The sequence below is a fragment of the Capricornis sumatraensis genome, chromosome 9 (assembly GCF_032405125.1).
Source record: "Capricornis sumatraensis isolate serow.1 chromosome 9, serow.2, whole genome shotgun sequence".
NCBI classification, from domain to species: Eukaryota; Metazoa; Chordata; class Mammalia; order Artiodactyla; family Bovidae; genus Capricornis; species Capricornis sumatraensis.
In genome coordinates, this window is record NC_091077.1 from 53,905,826 (window position 1) to 53,926,517 (window position 20,692).

Here is a 20,692-nt window from a genome sequence, read left to right on the forward strand (position 1 = left end):
CTTCATTTTCAATTCTAATTTTATTGATTTGTGCCATCTCCTTTTTTCTTGATGAGTCTGGCTAATAATTTGTGTGAGGTGATATCTCATTATAGTTTTGATTTGCATTTCTCTAATATGAGTGATGTTGAGCATCTTTTCATGTGTTTATCAGCCATCCATATGTCTTTGGAAAAATGTCCGCTTAGGTCTTTTTCCCACTTATTTTTTAATATAAATTTTTTATTTTAATTGGAGGCTGATTACTTTACAATATTGTATTGGTTTTTGCCATACATCAACATGAATCTGCCATGGGTGTACATGTGATCCCCATCCTGAACCCCCCTCCCACCTCTTTCCCAATACCATCCCTCTGGGTCATCCCAGTGCACCAGCCCTGAGCATCCTGTATCATGCATTGAACCTGGACTGGCGATTCATTTCTTATATGATATTATACATGTTTCAATGCCACTCTCCCAAATCATCCCACCCTCTCCCTCTCCCACAGAGTCCAAAAAACTCTTCTATACACCCGTGTCTCTTTTGCTGTTTCACATACAGGGTTATCATTACCATCTTTCTAAATTCCATATATATGCGTTAGTGTATTGCATTGGTGTTTTTCTTTCTGGCTTACTTCACTCTGTATAATCGGCTCCAGTTTCATCCACCTCGTTAGAACTGATTCAAATGTATTCTTTTTAATGGCTGAGTAATACTCCATTGTGTATATATACCATAGCTTTCTTATCCATCAGCTTTCTGTCTGCTGATGGCCATCTAGGTTGCTTCCATGTCCTGGCTATTACAAACAGTGCTGCAGTGTTTTTCCCACTTTTTTGATTGGCTTGTTTTCCTGGTGTTGATTTGGATGAGTTGCTGGTAATATTTTGGAAATTAATCCTTTGTCATTGTTTCATTTGCTATAATTTTCTCCCATTCTGAGGGTTATCTTTTCACCTTGTTTATAGTTTGCTGTGCAAAAGCTTTTAAGTTTAATTAGGTCCCACTTGTTTATTTTTATTTCCATTACTCTAGGAAGTGGGTCATAGAGGATCTTGCTGTTTATTTATGTCTGAGTGTGTTCTGCTTATGTTTTCCTCTAATAATTTTATAGCTTCTGGTCTTACATTTCAGTTTTTAATCCATTTTGAGTTTATCTTTGTGTATGGTGTTAGGAAGTGTTCTAATTCCATTCTTTTACAGGTAACTGTCCAATTTTCCCAGAGGCTGTCTTTGCCCCATTGCATATTCTTGCCTCCTTTGTCAAAAATAAGGTACCATAGGCACGTGGATTTATCTCTGGGCTGTCTTGTTCCATATTTATGTTTTTGTGCTAGTACCATACTGTCTTGATGACTGTAGCTTTGTAGTATAGCCTGAAGTCAGGAAAGTTGATTCCTCCAGCTCTGTTCTTCTTTCTCAAGATTGCTTTGGGTATTCAGGGTCTTTTATTACTCCATGTGAATTGTGAAATTTTTGTTCTAGTTTTGTTGAAAAATGCCATTGGTAATTTGATAGGGATCACACTGAATTTTTAGATTGCATTTGGTCATATAGTTATTTTAATAATATTGATTCTTCCAACCTAAGAACATGCAGTATCTGTCCATCTGTTTGTCAGCTTTGAATTCTTTCATCAGTGTCTTACAGTTCTCTGTATACAGCTCTTTTGTCATCTTAGGTAGATTTATTCCTATTTTATTCTTTTTTGTTGCAATGGTGACTGGGATTGATACCTTCTTTTTGATTTTTCATTGTTTATAGGAATACAAGTGATTTCTGTGTACTGATTTTGTGTTGTGCAACTTTGCTAAATTCACTGATTAGCTCTAGTAATTTTCTAATAGTATCTTTAGGGTTGTCTGTGTATAGTATCGTGAAAGGAAGACACCTTCTTACAGGCTTTCCTGAAAATCAGCTGCACCTGCCTTTTGTATTCAAAGTACTTTGTACCAGGTGCTGATACAGTGAACAAAAGTTACACATTTGCTTACATCCACTCTTAGATGTAGTGTGTGTATAAATATATATAAGCTACATACCATAAAACTTTAAGTGTAAATCTTAATTTTTATTAAAATTTCTGAGTTGAATAGCTATCATTATAATCCAATTTTAAAACATTTCCATCTTACCATAAAGTTCCCTCATACTATTTTCACTTGAGCCCTGATGCCACCCCCAGTCATAGGAAACCATTGACCTGCCTTTTGACTATAGCTTTGCCTTTTCTGGACATCTTATATACATGAAATCAAGTAATATGTGGTTTCTTTGTGTGAATTCTTTAGCTTGAGGTTCATTCATATTATAGCATGCACCACTCTCTCTTTTATTGTTGTGTGGTATTCTACTCTGCTTTGCTTACAATTCTTTTCTATTGTATGGCTATACATAAGAACTGAAATATAGCTATGCCACATTTTATGTGTTGATTCATTTGTTGATGTTTTATTTGTTATGTATTTATGTTGTTGGACATTTGAGTTCTTTTTGGTTTTTGTCTATTATAAAAAACGGTGCTGTGAGTATCTGCATGCAAGTCATTGTATACCCATGTTTTTATTCCTTTTGAATAGATACATAGCAGTGGAATTGTTGAACTGCGTCTCATCTTTGATTCCTTGAAGGCAGGAACATCATGTTGAAGTTTTTAGTACTGGCTTAGTGGTTGGTCTTTGAATTGGCTCCTCTAGCATGCCTGCCACACAGTGGGTCGGGCAACTGATCAACAGGTATTTATGACATAATTTCATGTTCTGTGATCCCTTGTTTGGTTTTTATGTGCACTATATCTCCTGTTACACCCACTCGGAAAGAGTTACTTTTATCTCTATTCTTTGCAATGCTAGCAAACAATCCTAATGGTTTCGGATGATCTAGATTTTTATTTCCAGCATAACTCCATGTATGCTCAAAGACAGTACTTTCTAAGACAATGCCACATTAACAGTAATAAAAACTATGGCTTATTTAGTGTATACACATTATTCTATTGATTTATGGAGAGGGTATAAAGATGAATAATATAAACTGTCTTTTATTCAAGTGGGTTGGATAGAATGAGGAAAGTTTTTTGGGTGTCTGATGTATTCTGTATGAACTGTTTTGTTCTGATGTTAGCTTGTCTGTGACCAAATAAAGTAAAAAATGTTTCCCTACCAAAGTATGGTTTCATTCTAACTGGGCAATAGAAACCTGACATAAGAAAAGAAGACTGGATTCTCTGCACTAAAGCAAATGCTATAAAGTTACTAATGCTGTTAAGAACCATGTACTGCCAGTTAATAGAAATTAGCTGAAAGTCTAAGAAAAAATGCACTCAAAATTCAGGCTCTTACTTTTACTTGCCAAACTAATCATAAATTTTGACTTACATCAGTGTTCATTTATAAATGACTCTCTTCCTCTGTTTGAGTGTAGCCTATATTCTCTACATAGCTTGAAGAAATGTGTTAATTTTCCTGTGGGTGTTAAGTGAGACAGGTTCCTTGTACAGTATATTTGACAAAACAAACGGTATTGGACACATGGTAGAACACGTTTTTAAGAGAAGGAATTATCATTGTTAAATGTGTAAGTCAAAATAGCTATGGTTAAATTAAAATGATTAGGTTAAATGAGATTAGGTCAAAGGCTTGACACAGAATGGTCAACATTGGCTCATTTAATCTAGTTAGGAGCTTCATATTAATAATTTCTCAGTAATGTTTAAGAACATGGACTCTGGAGCCAGATGCCCAGTATTTAAAAACAAACAAACAAAAGCAGACCTAAAAAGCCCTGCTTAACCACTTGCAAGCTTTGTAACCTAGGTAAGTTAGTTGTTTAAGCCACAGTTGTCTCATATAAATACAGTGAGCTTATATAAGGTTTATAGTAGCACTTATAGAGTTTCTAAGTTTAAATGAAGTAATACATTGAAACATGATGCCTGGCGTAAAGTAAGTGTTCAGTAAAACACATATTTAAAAACAGAAAAGCAACCCCAGTTCCCTGGGAATTTGTAGACTAGAGCCATATTCTCTGACGTGGTAAATAGCCTCATTACAAAGATTTTTCATTCAGATTTCAATAAAATGGGTTAGCAGCTATGAATCAGGTGTTTAAACTCTGAGCTTGTTCCCTTTTTATGAAATGGAGTTATGTTCCTTAGCATTTGTTTTTATTTCATTTGCTTGTTGGGTAGGTGAGGATTAACTGCTATATGTGAAAGTGTTCTACAAATGTAAGGCTAATACTTGAATAGTAAAGCAATAATATGTATACATACTAGTAAGACACTGGGAAGGGAAGCTTCTTACATACTTTTGCAAATGACTGAAGGTAGGAATAGTAATTTTCTGGTTCATATTTGAACTTCAGTATTTATCATATAGTGGGTACACAGCAAATACTTAGTATACATATGACAGGTAAGATAGACTTGGTTTTAAAATTGTAATGCCTTTTCCTTAGGGATGGAGGTTACATGTGGAGAGAAGAGTATTTATAGGGAAGTTTGTTAGATCATCCAGTTTATGGATATGACTGGACACATGCTTTTGGAAATACTACATAAATTAATTGTATAGAATAACTGGTTTACCATTTTACCCCTTTTGCCTTTATTGTCTATAATATGCAATATTGCTGTATTTACTGAATGTTTACGTCCTTTTTTGGAGAATTGATGTTAATTTAAGTAAGGTAAGAATCTTGATGAGCTTATCAGTTTACATAAAATAGCATTTTCATTGGAAAAGGCTTGAATGAGTTCTTCCTTCCCTTAGTACCCTTTGCAGTAGTTGGCACATGACCATTTGAGGCACAGATGGGACAGTTTTTGGGTCTTTGGTGCCAGAGTTAAGCTCATTTTGAATTTATGCTGTATTAGCATGTAAACCTGCCACACTGACATTTAAATGTCCTCTTTAGCAGCGTAAGCTCCCTGAGGTGATAACTCTACGTTCAATAGAAGAGGGAAGAAAAGCAGGAGGAAAAGTGAAACTGCATGAGTTCTACAAAAGCATGTTGGAGTCATATAATGAAAAAGCAGATTTTTTTTTTTATTATGATGTTTCTCCATATTTGGCATTGCTGTAAATGGCTAACTAACATTTACTGCCAATTCAGTACAAATGTGTGGTTTGGTAATACCAGAACAGCAAATTTAAATGAAAAAATAAAAGTTAAACATTTCCACACAAGATTTTACAGTCTGACATTTCACTGCGTAGGTAAAAAGACACTTTTTTTTAAACTACATATTATTATTCAGCATGAATAAAAAACTACAACTTTTATTTTTTAAACAGGAGTCACTGGTTTTAATTTTTACACATTTTAAAATTACTGTGATAAAAAATAATGAAAAAGCTTCTTAATAATGCCATACACAGTATAATATAGATTTGTCCCCATTATATAGCATTTGTTTAATATACAAAATAGAATATTGACACACTTGAATCTATATGTAGTTAAGCAAGTTATTTGAGGAGGGTATTTTCATACAGCCTTTCATCAGAAAATAAAATCCTTCTTTCAGGCATTTGCTAGAGAGAAGCTAATCCTTTCCCAAAAACCTGGTCACTAATCCCTTGGTGGACCAGGCTGACTGACCATAGTCTGGAAAATGATAAACTTCCATTCCAAGTGGTTAACATGTCCTCCTTACACTCTTAGTTTCTCTTCTAATTCTCAAACCAGGCACAGAAAAACACATTCATATACAGCTGCAGTCTTTTCAGTGATCTACCAAGATCGAAATCTTACTGAGGGCTGTCACAGTTCTTAACTTTTGACAGATCAAAGTATAATAAGTACAATAATAATGTCCATTCCATGGTGATGTAGTTTTAGGATATTTAACAGAGAACTAAAATGATAATACAGTGATAATTGGTTGTATAGGTAGATATGTAAAGTTGGAGTTGCTCATTCTCCCATTCCTCAGTTCTGAAGTGAGCCTGGCTTTCCTTTATATGTGTATCAGAGCTCATCCTATGCTAAACCCTAAGTTCTGCACAGACACTAGTCATGTGTGCTTTCCTTTTGCTGTGTCGTCTTCTTTCCAGGAGAAGGCAGGTGCACGTTTAGGTTCCCCTCACATAGTTTTCGACAGTTGGGTGTATATCCCCCCAGACACTTGTCTTGTATCCTATAGCAAGGCCTGAAAACACAGAGAGGGTCCCTTTTTCCACCAGTAGTTAAAAATACTTTTCAGGATTTGTTGTGACTCATCTACGCATGTCACCTATCACTAAAATTACTATACACTTTTATAGTTTGGGATGGCAGCATTCCAAATATATAGAAAATGAAGCTCCTTTCAGACAGCACCATAGTTTTCTTCACTTAAGCCCATAATTACACTCACACACAATTAAGGTAAATTTCTTCTTTCCTACATTTTCTAAAAGGTCACGGCTTCTTTTTCCATTTAACGTACAGCTTCCTATAGCTTCATGAATGTCAGTCCATTTTCTTTTAACAACAAAGTGCACTTGTCTTTATTCACTGAGCTCGATTTTTTAGGAGCCAAGGTTGTTGGGGCTAAAATTAAGATTAATGTGTGGTACACCTTCTGATTTTAATCAGATAATACTCTATAAATGATTAATAATTTATCTTTCAGAACTTATTTTTTGAAAACACTATCACTGATAATATTCAAGCAATATTTCTTAGGCACCAAAAATTTCACATCCAGCTGGGTTACAAATCATTTTAAAATACTTTGAGATCAATTTAAAGAATTACAAAAGGAGTATTCCCTTTTTAGAGAGCATTCAAAAAGCAAATGATTACATTTTTATTAAATAATTTCTCCAAAATACTGAAAAATAACAACATTCAAAAAGCATTCAAAGAAAACATAAACATGTCCTCATTTTATTAGGAAATGAACTCTTATAGGATAGAAAGGAATTAGTGTATTATTGGCAGCCTATGAGATTCTGCGCTATTTACATATTGCTGGTACCTCAATGCGTATTATTGCCAAACTGTTAAACTGTTGGGGAGGCTGTATGTGATGGTGCCTGTAAACACCACCTTTCTGTCCTGTTAACACGCTTTAGCGCAAGGGGAGATTTAGTGAACTAAACCTGTGCAGACAGACGCACTGTTGGAATGAGAAGGGTGGTCATTCTGGGAGGCAGAGGATTACTTCCTCTCTGATCTGAATGGGACGGAGCCTCAATAACCTTCACGGTGCACAGGGCCAGTCTCCATTTCCCTCTCCCTCTAGAGCAGACCTGTTTGGTTTCTGAGACCATTGCTGTCTGCATGAATGCTTGCACACATTATAAACCGTATAGGTTATCCATCAGCATGTCTTTGACCCCTACAAAAAATATATAACATGTCATGATAAAACAATCTCATCTAAAAATCATTCTTATTTTACACTATACAAGCTATTTTACAATCATTTTAATAAATTGCATGTAAAGCTGCAGTAGCCCTTCCCTTCCCAGATTAGTGAATACCAATATGATATATATCTGAAACTATAACTAAATATAAAAATATATTAGAAGTTTCATATTTTTGATATTAGATTTTCCATTTTCTATTACACAAATAATTTGGCCACCTTGAATAGAAATCAGATTTCTTGTGGCTTAGTAAATGTAAGTTTTGAGTTTACAGAAAGTTGGTAAGGTGTACACAGAAAGGGCTACTACAGCTTCTATCTTGTTTAAAATGATAATTCTCAACAGTGAGAAGGAGAAATTCACATGACTTTGATTAAACTCTATGGCACACATAAGGCTGTGAGGGATGTATAGTTTTATGAACATGGAAGTCTGACATACAGTTCTAAATCAGAAAAATCAGTAGCTGAGCTTTCCTGTATCCCCAGGAAAGAAAGACCAATTGGTGACAAATGGGAATGTGAAAATGGGTGTCTAGCCACTTTTGCCATATTAGAGATTTTTGGGAGGGGGTAAAGTTTAGTGGGAGGAATTACTTGGACTGGTTAAAAACACTCAACTGTGTTTCAGCTGGTTATCTGGAATTATAACTTTTAGGAAGTTTTACAAACTACAGCAAAAGGTCCTGAAAGACAGTTTACCAACTTTCTTCCCATCTAACCATTGCAGAGATAGGTAGGGCGTTAGGTACAAACAGGGCCTCTTGGTAGTGTTTTTTTTTAATTAGTCTTTCGCAATCCACGGTTTACCCAGCAGGTTACTGGACTAGGTGCTCTACACCAGTTAGGACGGTTAATTTGCACAATCTATATAATTCTCCACTGAAGCAAATATATACAAAATATGAGCTTTTTTGACAAGAAAACTGGAGATTTGAGTCAATTTTTGTGGTCTTCTGATAGCTAACTGCCATCAGGTTAGAAGCACCGACCCATTTTCACACAGAAGATTAATGTTTAGAGTTTGATTAGGAAAGCTATGAACTAGCTGCCCATCTTAAACAGCTGTACAATAACTTGAATACAAAAATTATGTAAGAAAAAATGAGCAAGCGTAGTTCACTGAATATAAAGGAAATTGTTAAAACCAGACAGTAATAGCTATAAAAGGCACAACTTCCCTTTTCTGATATACACTTGTAAACTTTGTTTCAGGTTTCCATGCATAAATCAAAAAAATGCTATCCTAACTATACAGGGGAAAATATATCAACAAAAAGTCTAAAAAATTTTTTCCAGCCAACTGTGAAAAGTATGAGCAGAAATTTTATCACACAGACTTCGGGCACTGGTGGTTTAGGTGCCATCCTTCTCTGAAAGTGGAGCTTATACACCCACATTATTGGCTCTAATTTCTGGGATCCACCAACTCTCACTTTCTACTTTGCCCATCACTGAAAAGTGATAGCTCAACTGCTTCTGTTGCCAAGTCTTGGCCCTCTTTAAACCACATGTAGTGCATATTCAAAACAAAAACAAAATCCAGACAAAAACAAAAAAATAAAACTGCTACAGGACAGATTGATAGTTTGTACAATAAAAGCTATAAATTCAACTTTCTTTAAGGCAACCTTTCTTATTAAGGCAGTCACTTTTGATGAAACAGAAGTTTTTTGATATTTCCACTTGAATATTTTGGTATCTGATTGGTGATGATTTCAGCTAACATCTCTGGGAATTCAATACTCATAGTCTTATCCAAAAATGTTTGGAAGCAATAGTTAAGAAGATTTTCAACCACCTGCAAGAGAAGATATAGTGATGATCAGTCTTAAGAACTTAGCAGTAGAGACATCTCATGGTTGTTTTGGCCTCACCCCACCTATTTTTTTTTTTTTTTTAATTTCTGACCTGGAATATACCAATCTGCTGGAATTGCCCGGGTAAGAAAGAAGTTTACTTAAAATGAGCACTCAGTTACCAAATACATTTGAATTTCTTAAATTGTATACAGAATTATATGGAATTAAGTGTTTCATGATGAATTGTGATACCATAGTATATGAAGGACACATTCAAACTTACTGGATAAATTCATAAAGAAATAGGGAATTCTGCCTTTTAAAAAAAAGTGCCATTACATTCTGTACTAGTATCTTGATGTTAGATGCATATGACTAGAAATGGTATTTCATAATTGACTTTAGGAGAACTGTGTGCCAAACTGAACTTCACAGCCTGAAATCAAACCATGACCAAAATCAATGAATGGGGGGACCCTAAAACTATTGGTATGTAATTATATACACTAATCAGGACATACTTTGTCTCAGGAAATTCTTTTGATACTTGGATTTTTTGTTTGACACTTACATCATGCATGGAGTCCAAGAGTTTTGTCAGTTGATAAAACCGCTGCCAGTTCTGACTGGAGTTTCCTTCCCTCTTGACAATGGCTTTTCCTAGCTCTTTGATGTAGGTCATTCTAATTTCATCAAATAGTTCTTGACTCTTCAAGCCTTCCTTAGGAACTAAAAGGTTAATTGTAATCAATTAAGGAATTTTCTTGTGATAACTTTTCATATATACAAGTAGGACATTTATCAGTAATAGATCATTTCATGTTTTACACTGTATTTAATGCACTCTTAAAATATAAGCATTTTGAAGGATTATGAAACTACAGCCACATGAGAATATGGGATAAAGAAAATTGGAGGATGTTAACTTTGGGTTTATCATGTTGTTTCTCATCTGTAAATGGATCTAGTAAACACCTTCCTCCTTAGTTCACAAAGCTAGTGTGAAGACCAAACAATACACTGATTGCCATTCTGCCCTTGAGTTTAATTCTAGTAAAGACATAGATGGCTTCAACAAGTGTTTATTCCACCAGTTACATCTTGGAATATCTGTGATAAAACCAATTAAGACCTTAAAACCAGCATGCATATATTTTATTAATGTGTTAACATACTGAGTTGATATGATTCCAGTCTAAAAACAAACTTGATTTTTTATGTGGTTTCTATGTATGCTTTACCGGGGAGCAAATTTCTGCCTTTCCTTATGTATAGAAATACAGAAAATACGTCATGGATCATAAATAGTATAAAATCAATTTTTCAGAGTACTCTTCAGGAAACAATACTAGGAAGAAGGACTATGAACAGAGGATTAAGATTAATCATAGTTTCACTTGATCTTGCAGAGATTATGACTTGTGGATACTACATTTCTTAAAGTGCGCTCCAAGGAGCTCTGGTTCTGTGTAAATAATAATTAGGGGGAAAAGGATTTGATGATCAGAATTTAGCAAAAGTAGATGTTTCAATACCAAGTTAGGCAGATTTTTGGATTTCAGGACTTCTTAGAGCTATAATTATGCACTCTCCAGGGATCCCATGGACTGGGGCCTGTCAGGTTCCTCTGTCCATGGAATTCTCCAGGCAAGAGTATTGGAGTGGGTTGCCATTCCCTTCTTCAGGGGATCTTCCCCACCCAGGGATTGAACCTGGGTCTCCCACATTGCAGGCAGATTCTTTACTGTGTGAGCTACCAGGGAAGCCCACTCTCCAGGGAGGGGGAACAAATCCTTTTCCAAATGTAAACTTCATTTCTACTGACATCTTAGAAAATGCTAGAACAGAGGAAAAGCAGTGTGTTTAGGATAAGTCTTTTTAACTCTTACCTGCCAGGTGGACTTCAGTATAACCTCCCTGAGCCCGTTTCCTACTCCTTTCTTTCTCAGTGAATTAAAAAAAATATATATTTTTAAATTTAGATATAATTAGTGTGTAACATTGTATTAGTTTCAAGTGTACAGCATGATGATTCAGTATTTGTATATACTGCAGAATGATCACCACAGCAAGTCTAGGTAACATCCATCACTATAAATCGTTAAACTTTATTTCTTGTGATGAAAATTTTAAAATTTACTGTTAGCAGTTTTCAGATATACAATATCATATTATTAACTATAGACACCATTACATCTCCACGACTGGAAGTTTGTACTCTCTAAACCCTTCACTCATTTCTCTCATCCCCCAACACCCCCCACCCCCAAACACACACACCTCTGGTACTTGTTAATTTGTACTCTGTATCCATGGGCTTTTGTTTTTAGATTACATGTACAAGATGTATGTGGTATTTATCTTCTTTGACTGATTTCACTTAGCACAATGTCCTTAAGGTCCATCCATGTTGTTGCAAATGGTGAAGTTTCATTTTTTTCTTATGGTTGAATAATATCTCATGGAATCACCCATCAGTATACATTTAGGCTGTTTTCATATCTTGGCTATTATAGATTATTTTGCAGTGAACGTGAGGGTGCACATACCTTTTCCAGTTAATTTCTTTGTTTTCTACGGTTAAATCCCCCGAAGTGAAATTGCTGGGTCATATAGTAATTCTATTTTTAATCTGCTGAAGAACCTCCATACTGTTTTCTGTAGTGGCTGTACCAATTTAAATTCCCCAAAGAGTGCACAAAGGTCTCCTTTTTCTCCACACCTTTGCCAATACTTTTTGTCTTTGGATGTTTTTATAACAGTCATCCTGATTGATGTTAAGGTGGTATTTCATTGTACTTTTGATTTGCATGCATTTCCCAGATGACATAAAGCACCTTCTTATATACATATTATTATTTGTATGTCTTTGTGAGATACCTGTTCAGGTTCTAAGCCCATTCACACAATCCGGATATTAGTTCTTTTGCTGTTGAGTTGTATGAATTCTTTTATTTGTAGTTATTAACCCCTTATCAGCTATATGATTTGCAAATACTTCCTCTCATTTGGCAGACTACCTCTTCATTTTGTTTATGGTTCCCTCTGCTGTGTAGCTATCTAGTTTGATGTAGTCTCATTTGTTTACTTTTGTTGCCTTTGCTTTTGATGTCTGAGCCAAAAAATCAACCTCAAGACTGACATCAAGGAGCTTACTGCCTGTATTTTCTTCTGGGACTTTTATGATTTCAGAACATATGTTCAAGTCCATATGATCCATTTTGAGTTAACTTTTGTGTATGGTGTGAGATGGTAATCCAGTTTCATTCTCTTGGATATAGTTTTCCCAACATCTTTATTGAAAAGACTGCCCTTTTCTCATTGTATATTGTTAGCTCCTTTGTCGTTAATTCATTGATAATACATATATTGTGGGGTTGCTTCCTGGCTCTCAATTGTGTTCCATTAATCTATGTGAATGGTCTTGTGCCAGTACAATACTGTTTGGGTGACTACAGCTTTGTAATATAGTTTGAAACCAAGGCGTCAAGTCCAGCTTTGTTCTTTCTCAAGTTTGCTTAGGCTGTTCTGGATTTTCTATGCTTCCATACAAATTTTAGGATTATTTGTTCTGTTTCTGTGACACATGCCATAGGAATTTTATAGAGATTGCACTGTGTCTGTTGATTACTTTGAATAGTAAGGACATTTTGACACTATTAATTCTTCTAATCCATAGGCATGAACTGTCCGTTTATATTTTGTTTTCTTCAGTTTTCTTCATCAGTGTCTTACCGTTTTCATTGTGCAAGTCTTTTGCCTCTGTGGTTAAATTTATTCCTAGGTTTTTAAATTCTTTTTGATGTAGTTGTAAACGGAACTGTTTCCTTAATTTCCCTTTTCCCTTACTGCTAGTTTGTTTTGACTGTATTGAAACTCAACAGATTTTTGTAAATTGAATTTGCATCCTGAAACTTTATTGAATTTACTAGTTTGAACAGTATTTTTTGATGTCATATTTAGGGTTTCTCTATATAAAATCAGATCATTTGCAAATAGAATTTTACGTCTTAAAAATATTTTTTTCCTAATGGTTTTACTTCCAGTTTAACAGGCAGTAATAATTAGAACACTCAGGATGTGCTGACCCCAGTTGGAATTTTTACTACTTCCTTTTTGATTTGGATGCCTTTTCTTTCTTTTTCTTACTTAATTGGCCTGGCTAGAATTTCCAGAACTAGGTTGACTAGAAGTGGCTAGAGTGGGCATCTTTGCCTCATTCCTTATTTCAGAGGAAGAGCTTTCAGCTTTTCACCATTGAGTAATGACGTTAGCTGTGGGCTTGTCATATATGGCCTTTATTATGGTCAGGTACTATACCTGGTTTATTGATATTTTCTATCATAAATGGATGTTGAATTTTGTCAAATGCTTTTTCTGCACTTAGATTTTTATCCTTCATTTGGTTAGTGTAATATATCACTCTTATTGGATTTTGATTAGGATAAGACCAAAAACTACATATGAAAATATTTTGATTTCATAAAGCAAACTTGACACTTCTAGGATATCAGTATTAGTGTGCAAATGAAGGCCACTTAATCAGGAGTGTTAAGACCCATGTTCAGAGTGGGTTAATTTTTACACATGATTGTATTACAGGTAATCTAGTTATTGCTGATTTTTAAAATGATTTCTTATTTAAAACTTTTTTTCTGTGCTGGTTTTCCTCATTGTAAAAATCCGGTGAGAAACCTATTCAGTATTTATATTTAGAAGACTTTTATCCATCCCAAGTTACCACAAATATTCCTTGGGATTTTTGCTTTATGTCGTTTGGGCCATATAGTCAGAAGTATTTTTCTGGTGAGTAGAATGCTTTATGTAGTGAAATCTTTAAATATAGAACTGTTTTGGGGGGCCTTAGTGTTTATTTTTATAGTAATAAAGCTGCTTCAGATTGCTTTTGCGTAAAACAGTGGTCAGCAATGGCCCCTTCCTATCTGTAGCCTGTTTTTGTAAATAAAGTATCATTGGAACACAGCCATGCCTGTACTCTTTAAGCATTGTTAATGACCATGTTCATGTCACAAGGGGCAGAATTGAGTACCTCTGACAGAGACTGTATGCGAAGCTGAAATTGTTTACCATCTGGCCTTTTACAGAAAGTATGCCACCAATACCCTATACTACATGGCATGTAGTGTGCCATGTACTACACTATGTGTAGTATGTCTTTCTACTTCAGCTACTCAACATCTTTAGTTAGATACATATCTTATATAAATAGCAGAATTGGATTGTTTTCTTAAACTAGTCCTGCACTTTCTGTATATTTTTATCTTGGAGCATTTAGTCCATCTATATTTAATGAAATTGCTGATATATTTGAACTTATTTGTACAATCAGTGTATTTGTTACTTCCTCCTATCATGCCTTTGTTTATGCTTCCCCTCTGCCCTCAGCTTCCTCTCATTTCTTTTATTCTTTTGGATTGTTTTTTCTTACCATGTTCTCCCCCGAAGCCCTCATGGTTTGATAATGTACTTTGTATACTCTTTAAGAAATTTAAACACTCATCTTTAACTTTTCAAAGGCTCCTTTTTTCTTCTTTGCCTATATGTAATTATTGTGTACTTTAGTTCTATAACTTCCCAAAGACATTATTACTGTCATTTTACAGTTAGTTTAAATGTATCTAAATATTTACCACTTTATTCTGTTTTCCATCTTCAAGATACTACTTTCCCTTAGCCTAAGTATATCCTTTAATATTACTTTCTGAGGATCTGTAGTGGCAAATTCTCTTTTGACCTTCATTAAAAAAAAAACAAGACTGTGTATATTAGGCCTTTCAAATTTAAAGTGATCGTTTGAGATATCTACATTAATCTCTACCATGTTTGTAACTTATCTATTCATTTTTCTTATTTCCTTTTTCTGCCTTTTCTAGTCTTTACTGAGTATTCATGTGATTCTGTTTCCTCTTGGTGTATCAATTATGACTTCCTTTAAAAGTTGTTTTTAGTGGCTGCCCTAGAATTTGAAATATACATTTACAACTAATCTACATCTTCTTTCAAATAACACTGTACTATTTTTATAGGTACTGTAGGTACATTAAGTCATCATCAGTGGATGTTGAATCTATCATGGGTGATCTTTTTCTTTTAACGGTAAATAGTTCACTTGACTACCTTCCTGCTTGCATGATTTCTAATGAGAATTCTAATGTAATTTATATCCTTCCTTTATAAGGAATGGTAACCTGTTTTCCCCTCTGGCCTTTTCCTTTATTGTCTTTAGTTTTCTGTAGTTTGAGTACAGTATGCCTAGGTGCAGCTTTTTTGGTATTTATCTATCTTTCTGGATATTTTCTGAGCTTCCTGGATGTGTTTTGGTGTCTGTCATTAATTTTGGAAAGTTATCAGCCTTTATTGCTTCAAATATTTCTTCTCTTCCTTTTACTATCTCTCTTACCTGAGACAGGAAGGTAAAGGGGACTGGAATTATCTACCCTTTCCCATAGGATAGAAAGGGGATCTTCTCTAATCTTCATCATTAGAATTTGGTGGGGTTTCTCATGGTAAGCCCCAGAGAACTGTGGGGGGAAACCCCTGAAGACTAGGTCTCCAGAGTTCTTATAAAGTGAAGTGAAAGTCGCTCAGTCATGTCCGACTCTTTGTGACCCCATGGGCTATACAGTCCATGGAATTCTCCAGGCCAGAATACTGGAGTGGGTAGCTGTTCCCTTTTCCAGGGGATCTTCCCAACCCAGGGACTGAATCCAGGCCTCCTGCATTGTGGGTGGATTTTTTACCAGTTGAGCCACAAGGGAAGCCCAAGAAAACTGGAGTGGGTAGCCTATCCCTTCTCTAGCAGATCTTCATGACCCAGGAATCGAACCAGGGTCTTCTGCATTGCAGGTGGATTCTTTACCAACTGAACTATCAGAGAAGCCCTGATATCAGGGTTCTTAACACTCCAGCTATTCCTTACTTGGTCTTCAGAAATTCATCAGATACCATAAGTGTTTCTGCGTTACTGGGTCCAGTAGCTTCTGTTTCCAGGAAACTGATCTTGGCTGTGGTCCTCTGTATTTGCCTGTTTCTCCAGATTTTGATGTTAGTGGTTTGTCCTGTGACCTTACTTCTCAGATGGATCTTTAAAAAAGTTATTGTCAGTTTGCCTAGCTTTTTCTTATTTGTGAGGATGGGAGCAATAGCTGCCAAGTTGTTTAATTGTGAGAGTTTAAACTGGAAATCCACGCTCTTTTTTCAGTTTTTCTCCCCTCTTAGCTTTTTGAAAAAAATTATTTCACTTTCTTCAATTGCTGCTGTTCTGGAAAGTTTCCAGCCATTATCTCTTTGTATAGTATCTTTTCAGCTTTCATCTTGATCTTTGATTATAAGAAGACCATATGAATGGGTTACTAATGTGTTGTTAATGATCTGCTATGCTGGTCACCACTGGTTGCAGGAAGCTTTATTCATTTACATCATTGAGCTATGAATGAATGCTATTTTTTATGTTATTATGACATGAAAAGAGTTGTGAAGTACTGTTTTAGACCTTCTCTCTCAATCATGCCTCTTATCTTTGTTCATACATATACACAAATGCACATTAAAAATGTACTCTGGCTAACTTCTTTAGATGTAGATTTCAGTTTAAATGTCTCTACAGATATGTCTAATCTGCCTTTAGATCCATCTTTTTTTTTTCCCAATTGTACTTGTCTTTAAATTTACTGAATGTACTAATTTACCAGTCTTGGCAACTACCCTCTAAGAGAAAGCTAGCTTCAAGTGCAGCTCATCTCTTTAGGTACCTGCCTGCATGTAGTGTTTAATTTTTTAAGTCCAGCATATCTTAATGGAGGGTTAGGACACTTCTAGTGTTCTGTCAGGGTAGCAGTCTAATTATATCTTAAGATACATATTTTCATCCAAGTCTTTTTTTTTTTTTTTTTTACCAAAAGGTTAGTATCTTGGCATTGACCTGTACCTGCATATTATCAACCCAAATGATTCATTATCAGAACTTTAACGGTTTACTTCAACAGTATCAAGCTCACTGCTTTGACAAGGGTACTGCTACAGGTAACCTTAAAAAATTAGCTTTTTAAAAATGGGTTGTAGAAAATTTTCTTACTTTGGAATATCACTAATATTCCTTAAGTTCTGTGACATTAAACAACAAAAATAGTATGAAAGCATTAAGGTTGATGTGTGCTTTGGAAACACTTAAATAGTCATGTAGTCATGTAAGGGGCTTCCCTGGTGGGTCAGACAGCAAAGAATCTGCCTGTAATGTGGGAGACCTGGGTTTGATCCCTGGGTTGGGAAGATCCCCTGGAGGACGGCATGGCAACTCACTCCAGTATTCTTGCCTGGAGAATCCCCATGGACAGAGGAGCCTGGCGGGCTACAGTCCAAGGGGTCAGCAAAGAGTTGGACACAACTGAGTGATGAAGCACAGTCATGTACACCATCCATAGATTATTTAGCCACTTTGAAACCACAGTTACTAATGGAATGAAGTCTTTAAAAAATTGAAATGCTATTTATATGAAAGAGTTATTCAGCTATCAACTCCGCATCTTATAAAGTTTATAATCCCTACTGGTTCACAGACCTTCTTTCATTAGTTGTTGAAAATGCCACATTTTTACTAATATAGACAAGATAACGTTGTATTTTCCAGAAGTTTTCTAGTTTGCCTTTGCTTGCTAAAAGCAGTCTCACTGAAGTTCATATACCAATATACTTTATGTAAACTTTCAAGATAGTGTTGTTCCTTTCTAGATAAAATACCTCTGTCCAACAGTCAGCTCCAATGCTGCATTAACCAATTCTTTAACAGTACTCAAGCTCACTTTTTGTAGGTCATCCTTTTCTTTCATAATTTTCTTTTAAAGTAATTTTTATTGGGAGTATAGTTGACTCACAATATTCATAGTTTCTGCTATATAGCAAGTTTCTGTTGTATACCATCCCCCTTGGTAACCTTAGTTTTTTCCCCTACAACTATGACTATTTCTGTTTTGTAAATAACTTCATTTGTATGTAAGCAATGTTATTGTTGTTCAGTTGCCCAACTGTTTCTCACTCTTTTTGACACCATGGCCTCCCTGTCCCTCACGATCTCCTGGAGTTTGTCCAAGTTCATGTACATTACATCAGTACATGTAATGTACCATCCAGCCATCTCATCTTCTGTTGCCCCCTTCTCCTTTTGCCTTCAGTCTTTCCCACTATCAGGGTCTTTTCCAGTGAATTGGCTCTTCACATCAGGTGGCCAAAGTATTGGTGCTTCAGCATCAGTCCTTCCAATGCATATTTAGGGTTGACTTCCTTTAAGATTGACTGGTTCAATCTCCTTGCTGTCCAAGGGACTCTCGAGTGTTCTCCAGCACCACAGATTGAAAGCATCAATTCTCTGGCAGTCTGCCTTCTTTAAGGTCCAGCTCTTATAGTCGTACCTTGACTATATGGGCCTTTGTCAGCAAAGTGATGTCTTTGCTTTTTTAACAACACTGTCTAGGTTTGTCTAGCTTTCCTGCCAAGAAGCAGTTGTCATGATTTCATGGCTGCAGTCACCATCCACAGTGATAGAAGCAATATCATGTGATATTTGTCTTTCTCTGACTTACTGTGTATGACAGACTCTGGGTCCATCCATGTTGCTATAGATGGCATTATTTTGTTCATTACTTCTTTTTTATGGCTGAGTAATATTTCATTGTATATATTTACCACATCTTATTTATCCATTTCTCTGTGGATGGACATTTAAGTTGCTTCCCGGTGGCTGGGTATTATAAACAGTGCTGCAGTGGACACTGGAGTGCTGCATGTATCTTTTGGAATTGTGATTTTATTTGGTTATTTGCCCAGGAGTGGAATTACTAGATCATATGGTAGTTCTATTTTTAGTTTTGAAAGAACCTGTATACTGGGGCTTCCCAGGTGGTGCTAGTGGTAAAGAACTCGCTTGTCAATGCAGGAGATGTAAGAGATGCAGGTTCAGTCCCTGCCTTGGGAAGATCCCTTGGAAGAGGGCATGGCAGCCTACTCCAGTATTCTGTCCTGGAGAATCCCATGGACAGAGGAGTCTGGAGGGCTGCAGTCTATAGGGTTGCAGAGTTGGACATGACTGAAGGAGCTCAGCATGCACACCACATTCTGTTCTCCATAGTGGTTGTGCCAATTGATACTCCTGCCAGCAGTGTAAAAGGGTTTCCTTTTCTCCTCACCCTCTCCAGCATTTATTATTTCTAAATTTTGATGGCCATTCTGACTGATGTGATACCGCATTGTACTTTTGATTTGCATTTCTTTAATAATCAGTGATGTTGAGCATCTTTTCATGTGCTGTTTAGCCATTTATATGTCTTCTTTGGAGAAATGTGTTTCGGTTCAGTTCAGTCTTCAATGTCTGTTTAGAGCTGCCTATTTTTTGATTTAGTTGTTTGGTTTTTGATACTGAGCTGCATGAATTGTTTGTGTACTTTGGAGATTAATCCCTTGTTCACTTCGTTTGCAAATTTTTTCTCTCATTCTGTGGGTTGTCTTTTTGTTTTGTTTATGGTTTTCTTTGCTGTGCAACAGCTTTTAAATTTAGGTCCCATACATAATTTCTTATTGTCATTGGATTACCAATGTATTATTAGTCATTGTATAACTAAAATTTTTGACTAAGTAACTGAGTTTGAGCAAGCTCCGGGAGTTGGTGATGGACAGGGAAGCCCAGTGTGCTGCAGTCCATGGGGTCACAGAGTCAGACACACCTGAGTGAACCGAACAGTGTTGTAGGGAAAAATCATTCATTTCTGTGTCTTCTGTAAAAAAGTTGTAGGAAGGAAGAAGGCTATAGATATTCCAGATCAGCAGTGACTTCCTCCTTCCTGCCATGTGGTTCGAATACCTCTCCATTTCTCCATGATACATATCTATCTTATTAATCTTAGCCTTTCTAAAATTTTACATTTATGAAAATCTAAAGTACCAGGAAATAGTAGAGGTATAATTATTTAGTGCTTTGTATACAAATAAACCTTTATTTCTAGCCTTCTACGTTTTATGTTTTTGACATATTTTAGAAGTCAATTTTAGAAGAGAATAGGTGTTCTACCAACCTGAAGAGAGGAGCAGTAAGGTTTTCATACAGAGATACTCTTCGTAAGATACCTGAAGCCTGTTTAACTCAGAGGAAACATACAGCATATGTTTACATTGGTCATACATGCAGGGTAAAGCCATTCTCTGCCTGTGAAAGACAAATATCAAGTGTTTGAGTTAAAGAGAAATAATTCTTGTTCCACAAGAAAGTACTTTTCTGTTTTATTTTGCAAAGCGTTCTATTAACTCATCTACCTATTGCAATTAATGCAAATTCCCTCTGATCTGAATTTTGGAAAGCTTTCCTTAAGTATTTAGAATTTATTCCTATAGAATCTATTATCAGTCATTCATTTAAATCAAGCTTTTATGGTAGTATTTGAATATGAGCAGTTAGACAACACAGTTTTAAATCCTACCCAGTTGAAAATCAAGTTATTTTTTCCATAGCACTGCATTCTAAAGACAACTGTGT

The 20,692-nt window shown here is 35.7% G+C and overlaps 1 protein-coding gene across 1 annotated transcript in view; it reads right to left on the reverse strand.

Moving 5' to 3' along the window:
* Positions 1 to 5,057: 5,057 nt before the first annotated feature.
* NR3C1 (nuclear receptor subfamily 3 group C member 1) overlaps positions 5,058 to 20,692 on the reverse strand; it is a 113,673-nt gene continuing 98,038 nt past the window's right edge. Inside the window, exons 7-9 of the mRNA XM_068981179.1 lie at positions 20,235 to 20,365; positions 9,725 to 9,882; positions 5,058 to 9,152 (exon numbers count right to left, since the gene is read on the reverse strand). Coding sequence (XP_068837280.1) covers positions 9,000 to 9,152; positions 9,725 to 9,882; positions 20,235 to 20,365 — 442 coding nt within the window. The 3' untranslated portion in view covers positions 5,058 to 8,999. The remainder of the gene's footprint in view (positions 9,153 to 9,724; positions 9,883 to 20,234; positions 20,366 to 20,692) is intronic.